At 45.1% G+C, this 12,414-nt stretch overlaps 1 protein-coding gene across 5 annotated transcripts in view; it reads left to right on the top strand.

The window, feature by feature from the left end:
* LOC114769924 (RNA-binding motif, single-stranded-interacting protein 3-like) overlaps positions 1–12,414 on the top strand; it is a 103,056-nt gene that overhangs the window by 67,601 nt on the left and 23,041 nt on the right. For all 5 annotated transcript variants that reach the window (XM_028963337.1, XM_028963339.1, XM_028963340.1 and 2 more), the window contains one exon: positions 11,765–11,922. In XM_028963337.1, coding sequence (XP_028819170.1) covers positions 11,765–11,922 — 158 coding nt within the window. The remainder of the gene's footprint in view (positions 1–11,764; positions 11,923–12,414) is intronic.

The raw sequence follows: 12,414 nt of genomic DNA, 5'->3' as shown, positions 1-12,414 counted from the left end.
CACAGTTTACATCTTCTCACTGTCTTCATAGGTGGTCCCAGAGTGCACATCCACCATGTGTTGGAATGTTCATGTGATCAGTACTAGATTAAGTGTGTCCAGACACCGATCATCATTGGAGGTTCAGAATGTCATTTATAGACCAGATTTATTACCACTGCATAACAAATTTACAGTTATGAAAGGAATAAGTGAAAATATAAATGGAAAAAAGCTTTTCCCAACTTCTCTGGATCCAGCCACATGTCCTTGTAGTGCTTCCTCTTTAGCGTCCCGTGCTTCTACACCTGCTGCCACAAGCCTGTCAAACGCAGCAAGGTGCAGGATGGGAATTCGGTGACCCAGTAATCCCCACGTCTGAGCACCTCAGCCCATCACAATGATGTTCCCATTTCTCCCAGTAAACCATCTGGAAGGATTTGTCAGTTGATGTCCTTAGCCGCCGCTCTCTCTCACTCTGCCGGCTCCGTTTTAAGATCTTTCGACGCTAAAGTGCCCCTCTCTCTGTGTTATCGCTCCACCGGAGGCTGTATGAAGAGGCTTTGATATTGAAAGCAGTGCTGGCATGAAAGGCAAGGAGTTATGGGAATGTAAATGGGAAGCCTTTTATGAACAAAAATGATCCTGCTGTTAACGAACACCTAACACACACACAGACACACACATGCACAGTGCAACTTTGCATCGTTTCTGCACTGCGGAAGAAAATTAATATTAAAATGCAGGGAACATTTCCCCCCCCTTTATTTTCATTTATATGGAATCAGGGCAGTGGGGCTGTTTGTCTGTCGATGTTATTGCCTTAAAAATTCATGTAGTGGAATTTTATTGCCACATAATGGGGCTGATGGTAATAAAACGTAAAGACTTGTGTCGGCTTTATGTTTGATATAAATCCAGCTTAAATACTTGCAGAGATTGATGGAATGCAGGGTCTGGCTTTTTCTCCCCCTGCCAGATGGTGGAAGTTTCCAGAAGGACTTTCTTTTTCCAGCTCCTCCGTCGCTCGTTGCTCCATGATTGGGTACATTTTACTCCACGCGAGCTGCTTTTCGCGTTGGCCTTCACATCCTGTGGTTTGCAGACTGCAGCGATTCAGAGAGGCGTCCCGGGCTCTGTCTCTTGCAGAGAGATCCATAGTAACAGAAGCTGCCAACGCCCCACACACACACACACACACACCTGCTCACCCAGCACACCAGGTGCCCAACGCTGCCTCCATATCAGATGGCCCAGACGGTGCCAGGCCAACACTTTCCTTTGGTCGTCCAAACATCTCATGCTCTGGTGCTAATGAGCCTCCAGGGGGGGCGTTCTCCTCACACTCCGTCACCGCTGAGAAGAATGACGGTGCAGCGACCCAGAAGATGGAGGCAGATCTGATAACATCAGCTTTAAAAATCCACACAGTTCTTCAGATGACACATTAAAAGTGTGAAGTGTGTGTTTCAGTTGAGTAAGTGTGTGTGTGTGTGTGTGTGTGTTCATGCCAGCCGATGCTGTGTGTGACGCCATGAACAGTTGTTTGAGGTTGGAGAGAGCAGACATCTGGCAGAGACCAGCAGAAGCTGCCTGACCCTCAGAGCTTCTCAGCCCTGACCTGATGGGCTCTCACAGTGAGATCCATCCGTCACTTAGCCCAAAACACACACTGACAGCCAGAGATTCTCATACACTCATACACACACACACACTGACAGCCAGAGAGTCTCACACACTCATACACACACACAACCAGAGTCTTACATACACACACACACACACACACATACTGACAGCCAGAGAGTCTTACACACACACATACAGCCAAACAGTCTTACACACACACAGCCAAAGAGTCTTGTAAAGGGTGGTAGTAGCCTAGTGGGTAACACACTCGCCTATGAACCAGAGGACCCGGGTTCAAACCCCACTTACTACCATCGTGTCCCTGAGCAAGACACTTAACCCTGAGTGTCTCCAGGGGGGACTGTCCTTGTCACTACTGACTGTAAGGTGCACTGGATAAGGGCGTCTGGTAAATGCTGTACATGTAAATGGTGGACTCTCTGGTGTGTGTGTGTGTCGGGGGAATGGGAGATCCAATCATCATCAGATCATCTTCATCTCGTTAGAACTCATGCAAGGTGACTGTGGCAACAGCACTGTTTATTTATTTGTTCGTTTTTTTTATTTATTTAACATTTTCCAGAGGAATTAAGGCAGAGAGAGGAGAAGATTAATAGAGGCGTGTAAGAAGGGAAAAGCAGAATTTAATGAGTTTGTGGCCGGTATCTGGGGAATGACTCTAATTACTCTCCATAACGGAATGATCGAGTGGAGTGGAGTGGGGGAGAGAGAGACCAGACAAGGCTGTGTAGAAACATCTCACAACATACAAGAAGAACTGCTGCTGATGCAGGACCAGTGAGACCAGCACGGTCCACACACTCCTGATCTACTATCTAGCATGACTGATTCTCCAATCTCTGATGACACCATTCTCTATTATATGGTGAAACATCCTTTCTATAAGATGCTGAGATATTTCCTTTTCATCCAGGTTAGGTCAGGTTCACATTTCATTTCATGTGACTCTCCACCAGAGAGGATACGTCTCACTTTTCTTCTCATTCATCTGAAAACATCTGAAAAAGGCTCGAGGAGAGAAAAAAAAAGAAAGGAGGGAAGAAACCTTGGGAAGGAGTGATACAGAGAGGGACCCCCTTCCAGTGTAGAGTGATTGCAGGGCTGGTGAAGACTTGTCCAAGAAAGATAAAAAAAAAAGTCCAACGGGCAGAAAGGAGCATCTTTCCCTGCACTGCCGGTACTGGATGGTTCTTTCAGCCCATTTGTCTTCTCTAAAGAACAAGTCTGTCATACTCTATTTTTCTTCACTTTGAATCTTCCACAGTCTTCCACTTGTTCTTGCTTTCATTCTCCTTCTCTTTTCCTGTGTTTCTTCATCACTCCATCCTTCCCATTTCTGTTCTCCATCATTTCACCACCAATTTCAGTCTTCACCTCTCGTTTTACCTTTTCTTGCCACGTTCCATCTGTTGTGTTTCTCTCCTCCACCTCATGATGAGCCCTCTGCCTGCGTTGATTTCCAGTTAAGCTGCCATCATCTGATTGTAATTAGACTAATTACAGCAGGGGCTCTACTGCTCTGAGCTGAAAAGCAACTAACCATTCTGTCGAGTCCCGACCCCTCCAAACAACTAACCCCTGACGTGTCTACGCCGGTCCAAACTTTCAGAGGACAGGGGACCAGCAGGTTCCTGTGATGGCGTCCAGGGGTGGCTTCATGCTCCGTATCTGTCCACTGATTGGTTGGCGGCTGTGCAGATTGCCAAAAATTAGGTGATCAGCAGCAGAAAAGGAGCTCCAATGTGTAACTCCTGTTCTTTAATCATGTTCTTTCTCACTTCTCGCTCCAGAGTGTAAGAACTCAAATATATTCAGCAGTCATCTCTAAATATTCCGCAAAGTCGGTTCTGCGACTAGGCAAATAAAAAAAAGAATAATGCTGGCTGGCAAGATTTTAATACGTATATGCAAAGGTCACTGAAAGTACAATCATATTCATGGAAGCATAGATCACATTTAAAAATATATTATAACAATACAATGACATAATTTTAAAGCAATTACAATACAATATATTCCACCTTCATATAAACAGTGAATAAAATAAGTAGTGTGTGTGTGTATTGCGGTTTTCTCCAGTCATGAAATGTCAGCTGCCCTCTTGTTCTTTTCTCCCTTGTCCCCGAATCTTAGCCAAATCACACGCTGCACTTCATGCTGCATCTCCATGGTAACCAGACACTTGTGTCTAGACGCCCTGATGTCCCTGGCTGGGTGGACAGGGGGATACTGAACCTCGACTGGAGGACGAGAGTGAAGTGGGACGTCCGACATGGAGATGTCACCTCCCACAGATGCAACAACCACATTTATTTCTTATTTAATCTAAAATCACATATATTTTGTCACAATGTTCTCTGACACCCCCACACTTTGACCTTTTCTGCACACAGAAAAAAAACTCCTCTTAACATCTTGCGACTTTCTGGGTTAAACTTACATTCTGTAGAAGGTTAGTCAGTTAGAAAAAAGTAGGTGTGTACTGTTGTGGCTCATAGATTAGTGTCCTTCCCACTAGGCTACTTTGGGTTGAGAACTTGGTTAGTACTAAGTGAGTTTTGTTGAATTTGCTAGGTTGAATACTCTCTGGTTTGGGGTCATCTGGGTTTGATTGGGTTTGTTGGGTTGAGTACAATATGGTTTTGGGAAAGATGGGTTTGGTTTGGTTTTGGTTGGATTTGTTGGGTTGAGTACTCTATGGTTTGGGTAGCGCTGTGTTTGGTTTTGTTTGGGTTTGTTAGGTTGAGTACTGTATGGTTTGGGAAGAGCTGTGTTTGGTTTTGTTTGGGTTTGTTAGGTTGAGTACTGTATGGTTTGGGTAGAGCTGTGTTTGGTTTTGGTTGGGTTTGTTAGGTTGAGTACTGTATGGTTTGGGTAGAGCTGTGTTTGGTTTTGGTTGGGTTTGTTAGGTTGAGTACTGCCCTACCGGGCAAACAGGTCGGTGGATGATGTAGTGAATATGGGGCTGCATTACATCCTGCAACATCTCAACCGCCCGGGAACCTATGCCAGGATACTGTTTGTGGACTTCAGCTCGACGTTCAACACCATTGTGCCTGAACTCTTCACCTCCAAACTCTCCCAGCTCAGCATGTCACCTGCTACCTGCCAGTGGATCACCATCTTCCTGACAGACAGGAAGCAGCAAGTGAGGCTGAGGGAGATCACTTCTGGAACACGGTCCCTTAGTACTGGTGCCCCTCAAGGATGTGTCCCTCTCCCCACTGCTCATCTCCCTGTACACCAACGACTGCACCTCCAGGAACTCATCTGTAAAACTCCTGAAGTTTGCAGACGACACCACCGTCATTGGGCTCATTCAGGATGGTGATGAATCTGCATACCGACAGGAAGTTAAGCGGCTGGTACTCTGGTGCACTCAACGCAACCTGGAGCTGAATACGCTCAAGACTGTGGAGATGACAGTGGACTTCAGGAGACATGCCTCAACATTGCTACCCCTCACCATATCAGACAGCCTGGTGTCTATTGTGTAGACCTTCAAGTTCCTGGGCACCACCATTTCCCAGGACCTGAAGTGGGAGACCAAAATCTCCTCCATCCTCAAAAAGACCCTCCATCCTCAAAAAGGATGTACTTCCTGAGGCAACTGGGGAAGTACAGTCTTCCACAGGAGCTGCTGATCCAGTACTACACTGCGGTCATTGAGTCTGTCCTGTGCTCCTCCATCACCGCCTGGTATGGAGCAGCCACTAAACAGGATCAGACTGCAGCGGACTGTACGTACAGCAGAAAGCATCACCGGTGCCCCCCTGCCCTCCATCCAGGATCTGTACATCTCAAGATCCAGGAAAAGGGCAGGGAAAATCATCTCAGATCCCTCACACCCTGGACACAGTCTCTTTGACCTGCTGCCCTCTGGCAGATGATATAGAAGCCTGCAGACACAGGAACAGCTCCTTCCCCCTCGCCATCTCCCTGCAAATTACCTTCAACAATGCACTCTGCCCTTTATGTACACAATAAATATGATTCTGCTGGTTGAGTACTGTATGGTTTGGGTACAGCGGTGTTTGGTTTTGGTGGGGTTTGCTAGTTGAGTGCTGTATGGTTTTTCTTGGATTTGGTTTTGGTTGGATTTGTTGGGTTGAGTACTGTATGGTTTAGGTACAGCTTTGTTTGGTTTTTCTTGGATTTGTTGAGTTGAATACTGTATGGTTTGGGTACAGCTGGGTTTGTTTTTTCTTGGATTTGTTGGGTTGAGTACCTTTACATTTACATCATTCATCAGACACCCTTATCCAGAGTGACTAACAATCAGTAGTTATGGGGACAGTCCCCCTGGAACAACTTAGGGTTAAGTAGTAGCCTAGTGGGTAACACACTCGCCTATGAACCAGAAGACCCGGGTTCGAATCCCACTTACTACCATTGTGTCCCTGAGCAAGACACTTAACCCTAAATTGCTCAAGGGAGACTGTCCCTGTAATACTGATTGTAAGTCGCTCTGGATAAGGGTGTCTGATAAATGCTGTAAATGTAAATGTCAATGTAAATGTTAAGTGTCTTGCTCAGGGACACTATGGTAGTAAGCAGGATTTGAACCTGAGTCTTCTGGTTCATAGTGTGTTACCCACTAGGCTACTACCAACCCTATGAGTACTGTATGGTTTGGGTACAGCTGTGTTTGGTTCAGTTGAATTTGTTAGATTGAGTACTGTATGGTTTGGGTACAGCTGTGTTTGGTTTAGGTTTGATTTGTTGGGTTGAGTATTGTAAGGTTTGGGTACAGCTGTGTTTGGTTTTGATTGGATTTGTTGGGTTGAGTACTGTATCGATTGGGTGTCGCTACATCTGGCTTGTGTCTAGAGGATCCACCTGTGATTTAAAGATAACTTGATTTACTGGGCCTGGTAGTCAAGAAACACCACAACAACTACAGACAGGGTGTCTAGGTGAAGGGGGAGTTGCCAGTAAAGAAAATAGATTAAAGTGAACAGTGTGGCCTGTGATTGTGCTGTTTCTTGTGCTGTCTATCTACAGAGTCTTATTAAACAGCCTTCAGGGTCACGTGGTACAGTGTCATTGTGAACCATAGACAGGAGGACCACAGCTCCTCAGGGTAAAATTGCTGTTCTCCTGTTTCAGTGATATTCTTCACTTATCATCGGTTGGGTTTTTGGGCATTAAATCTTCTGTATTCTGCATTAATCACCATCAGACTCATCTTTCCTTCTTTTGTTTTGCAGGGAAAGCGATGTTGAGTTTTTTGCTTGGTCTTCCCCATCCACAAGTAATCACAGTGGCTCCCACTCCAGGCACTGAACCAGAGACCCCCACTGTTCCTTTTCTTTTGTTGCTTTACTTTTTCCACAACATCGGCCTAAAAAACAACTCTATTCAAGTTTTTTTCCAATATTCAGAGAGTCCAGTTCCTGGCCATCCTTTGCAGCAGAGGCTGCTGGGTATTGAAGTGATGATGTATGGCACAGCTCGTATTTCATGTTGTTCTGGGTTATCAGGATTTTCTTTTGCAGAATTTTGGAAAATGTGATGTGATAGAATGAACTCATTTCAGGAGGAATATGGGCATAGTGTGGAACGGGGCATTAGCTGAGTTTAAAGGAAGATGCCAGGTGGTTGAATGTATTGGAGATCACATTTACATTTACATTTACAGCATTTATCAGACGCCCTTATCCAGAGCGACTTACAATCAGTAGTTACAGGGACAGTCCCCCTGGAGCAACTTAGGGTTAAGTGTCTTGCTCAGGGACACAATGGTAGTAAGTGGGATTCGAACCCGGGTCTTCTGGTTCATAGGCGAGTGTTTTACCCACTAGGCTACTACCACTCGCCTATGAACCAGAAGACCCAGGTTCAAATCCCACGTACTACCATTGTGTCCCTGAGCAAGACACTTAACCCTAAGTTGCTCCAGGGGGACTGTCCCTGTAACCACTGATTGTAAGTCACTCTGGATAAGGGCATCTGGTAAATGCCTTAAATGTAAATGTAAATGTAGCTGGGACAGTGGTGGCCTATTGGGTAAGGAATCAAACCCTTAATTCAAAGGTTGCCTGTTCAAATCCCAAACCGCCAAGGTGTCACTGAGGTTCCCTTGATCAGGCACCATCCCCACACACGGCTCCCCAGGCACCTTTCATGGCTGCTCGCTGCTCACTAAAGTGATGGTCAAATGCAGACGACACATTTCACTGTGTCACCATGTAGTGTGCTGCAGTGTTTCACAATCACTTTACTTTCACTAGTTGTTGGACTGAATCCCTCATGAGAGCAGATTTAGTCATGGGAGAACATTTCTACACTCCTGGTTATGAAAGTGACACACAGAGGCCACAGTGGTGTGTGTGTGGGTGAAGATTTTGTCACACCTGCTTGATAGTAATAAAAAAGCCACGCCCACTTTACCAGCCGCGTATCTGACGAATCTCACAAGACACATCGATTCCCAGTCAGGCAGTGTCTGATATCTGCATTCTGTGGCGGTAGAAATATGCCCAGCAACTGAATCACCAACAATGTTCGGCATATTAAAGGACGCGAGTCGAGGAAAAAGCAATCTGTGGGTTCTGCCTCGTCAGCAATTCAGACAGAACGGTTCCATTAATGTCTACGGTGAGGAACAGGGGAGGCGCCTGGTCTCGACTCGGCACAGAGAGGGATTTAACACACACACTGTACACTGCATTCATGCACAGTGAGTAGGAAGAGTGATATATTCAAAATATTTCTCTAATCTCATGTTTGATTAAAATAGCTTTTTTTTTTGGAATATTGGATGTCTTATGATCCTGGTCATATTATGTTTTTTTTTTTTACAGATTTTTATTTTGTTGTGGCTGTACCATGAGTCGATTTATAACCTAATTGTAATCGCACAGAATATAATCACATTTTGTTGCTTAGAGTCTCATAGTCTACCTCCCGTGCCTCCTTCTCCTGAATTCTGAATTCTGCAGGATGAAAGAATGAATGATGTATGATGCCAAACCTCGTCCTCTTCCGCCACACAAACGGGCACTGGGGTCGTGACGCAGGAGAGTGATGGTTGGGGTTGTTAGAAGAGGCAGGGCCAGCACAGCAGCTCTCTTCAGCATCTGTATGTGTGTTGAGCATATGCAAATGTTTGCATGTTTATACTTTTTTTCTCAGACTTGTTTGATTTGTATTGTGTGTGTGCAGGCGTGCCTTTGCGCTTCAGGCTGGGGTGGTACATGTGGGCCGCGATTCAGTGTTAATAATGGATTTTTGATATGCGCTCCACATGAAATTTTAATCTGTGGAATATTAGCTCACGATGGGAGACGGGAAATCAAATCAGCGGCATGATTAAATGGGCCGAGCTCAGCCTCCCCTTTAACACACATACACACAAACACACACTTGTGTTTGTGTGTTTGTGTGTGTCTCCACAAGACACCATGCTGGCACACACAGATCACTTGTTGTTCCATGCTGTCCTTCCCCAGCTCAGTTCAAATTTCTCCGCCAGTGCATTCTGCCCCGGCTCCGCCCCTCTCCGTCTGCCCTGGCTCCGCCCCACTCTGCCTCAGTCCAACCTAATCACTTGACACCATCCGGATAATTCTGTGCACCAGCTACTTTTGTACAGAGCCCGTCTGTCATTTTCAGCGTCAGTGTTCTACATTCTGTCCACTTGGCACAGCGATCTCAGTTTGTTCCCACGGTTACACTCTGCTCTGCTCATGAATTACAACCCCACCCATATTAATGAAAGGAATAATGAAAAACACACTTCATTCTGCATCTAAACCTACACTAAATTGGTCTCAATGTGTGTTCCATCATGTCAATTGCCTTTACTTTCTCCTATAATTTTCCATTGTCATCATAGATTTATTTGCTGGTATGTGTTGTAAATGTTGTTATGGAGCATTTATAACAATTCTATCTCTGGTTGGCTTGTGTTATTTCTGTATTGTGCTGTAGTTACAGTGTAGTAGTAGTGTTGCTGTTGTACAGTTTATAATAAAAGGGGTTTGTGGTGGCCTAGCGGTTAAGGAAGCGGCCCCGTAATCAGAAGGTTGCCGGTTCAAATCCCGATCCACCAAGGTGCCACTGATCAAGGTACCGTCCCCACACACTGCTCCCCGGGCGCAGTTGTGGTTGTACAGTTTATAATAATGTTGCAGTTGGTGGGTGGGGCTATATGTAATTTGTATCTGGTGGGTATGGGTATGTGTTATAATGGTGGTTCTGATTGAGTTTTGTTATTTATATATTTGGGTGTAGTTACAGTGTAGTAGTGTGGTTGTTGTACAGTTTATAATAATGTTGTAGTTGGTGGGTGGGGCTATATGTAATGTGTATCTGGTGTGTAATGGGTATGTGTTATAATGGTGGTTCTGATTGAGTTTTGTTATTTATGTATTTTGGTGTAGTTACAGTGTAGTAGTGTGGTTGTTGTACAGTTTATAATAATGTTGTAGTTGGTGGGTGGGGCTATATGTAATTTGTATCTGGTGTGTAATGGGTATGTGTTATAATGGTGGTTCTGATTGAGTTTTGTTATTTATGTATTTTGGTGTAGTTACAGTGTAGTAGTGTGGTTGTTGTACAGTTTATAATAATATTGTAGTTGGTGGGTGGGGCTATATGTAATGTGTATCTGGTGTGTAATGGGTATGTGTTATAATGTTAGTTCTGATTGAGTTGTGTTATTTATGTATTTTGGTGTAGTTACAGTGTAGTAGTAGTAGTGTTGCTGTTGATGTCGTATTACAATTTTAAATGATTTTGTAGCTAGTGGGCGGGGCTATGTGGATTTCCCAGCATCCAGTTGGAACAGAATTCTCAGCAGCAGGCGGAAGTTTGGCGGTCGTGTTGCTCACACACTGCCTGCTTTCACCGAGGGGATTTTCTCAGCTCCCTGTTGAGAAGCATACGGACCACACAGACACACACACACGCTGACTCTCCTTATTATCTTCTCTTTTTACGTTGACACAAGTTTCTCCTATAAAAATTAAACAATGATCACATGATTCGTTCAGGATTTAAACACCTGAATATGAACACTGTCTCTTAATCATTATGAATTATGAAACCTGTCATGCCCCTGACCCACACACCCACACACACACACACTCTTACGTTTCTCTCTGTGGACCCTGAATATGAAATAATGGGCCGGTGCTGTCAGCTGAGCTGGGCAGCACCATTCGTCATGGGTGGTGACACGACTCCATCCTGCTGGTTGCGAGGTGGAGGAATTATTGTCATTAAGAGGTACTGCTGCCTGAAGCTCTTCTATTAACCCAGACACACACACACACACACACACACTATGTACAGTTATGAACTTCATGATGTGAAGAATATTCTTCACTGTGAATGAGCTCTTCTTTTGGTTCCTTCCTTGTGTGAGTTTCCTCCAGATGACCTTGTGACTGAATCTCCTGCCTGCTGCATGTTTAGATGTTGCTCTCTTGGCAGATGTGATGGGTCAAGTGATGGATGGGTTATATTATTTCCTATTTGTGCTTAGTATAAAAAAAATGGCTGTATAGATGTCAGAAATGGGGTCTGTTGTCCTTCTCAGCAACACACCTCATTACTGAGAGAAGACAGGAGAACAGGGAATGGTGGAAGTATTCTGAATGGATGTTCCGGAAGGAGCTAAGTAGCGGAATAAAGACAGCTTGACAACCTCCTCCTACAGTGTCTTATAAATTCCCTCATTACCATAATCCATAAAAACTCACCTCACACACAATCATCTCATTCATCCATGAGGTGTTCAGAACTGTATGCAGTAGACAATTTGTTAAGTAGATCTGAAGATTTTTTTAAGTGTTAAAGATGGCCAACTGTAAAGTAATATAATATCCCCATGATAAACAACAGAGATCCTACAACGCTTAATGCTCAACATGTTCCACACACACACACACACACACACACTGGGAAGACCACTCCACTCATCAACTTCTCATCCTGCTGTAGTGAAACCTGACAGAAGAACCCAGACGATACTGACTTAAATAATAACCAAGTCGATTTCCGCTTTTAAAACAGAAGCTAGAGTGAAAGAAAAGGATGAACTGTATAAATAAGAACCAGCACCAGCAGCACCTGTATCTCCTCACCTGGAGTATGGAACTAAAAAGAATTCCGCATCTCTCAACAGCAACAGGAGCAGGACCCCACAAACCTCTATATCTCAAACCTGCCCGTGTCCATGGATGAGCAGGAGCTGGAGAACATGCTGAAGCCCTTCGGCCACGTCATCTCCACACGCATCCTACGAGACGCCAGCGGGGTCAGCCGAGGGGTCGGCTTTGCCAGGTGGGCTCTGCGTGTGTGTGTGTGTGTGTGTGTGTGTGTGTGTGTGTGTGTATATATGTGTTTTGAGAACAAAGCGCAAGAACAAAGGAACACCAGTTCTGTCACATACAGTGAAAGTGAAGTGATTGTCATTGTGATACACAGAACAGCACAAGGTGACACATTGAAGTGTGTCCACTGCGTTCAGCCTCTCCTTTGTGAGCAGTGGGCAGCCATGAAAGGCACCCGGGGAGCAGTGTGTGCTCGGTACCTTGATCAAGGGGACCTCAGCGGCACCTTGGCGGGTCGGGATTCGAACCCTCCGATTACGGGTCCGTTTCCTTACCCGCTAGGCCACCACTGCCCCAAAGTTGACAGCAGCAAATACAAAGCCACATCCAGACAATAGAAATAAACAGGTGGAGTGAGGGGGAGGGGCAGAGAGAAGGAGCGAGACAGACAGACAGACAGACGGTGACAGAAGGAAGTAGAGCAGGAAGAAGACAGAGATGT

The sequence above is a fragment of the Denticeps clupeoides genome, chromosome 20, assembly GCF_900700375.1.
Source record: "Denticeps clupeoides chromosome 20, fDenClu1.1, whole genome shotgun sequence".
Classification (NCBI taxonomy): Eukaryota; Metazoa; Chordata; class Actinopteri; order Clupeiformes; family Denticipitidae; genus Denticeps; species Denticeps clupeoides.
Note: the sequence above shows the minus strand (reverse complement) of the source record. Positions and strands in the feature narration are given on the sequence as shown.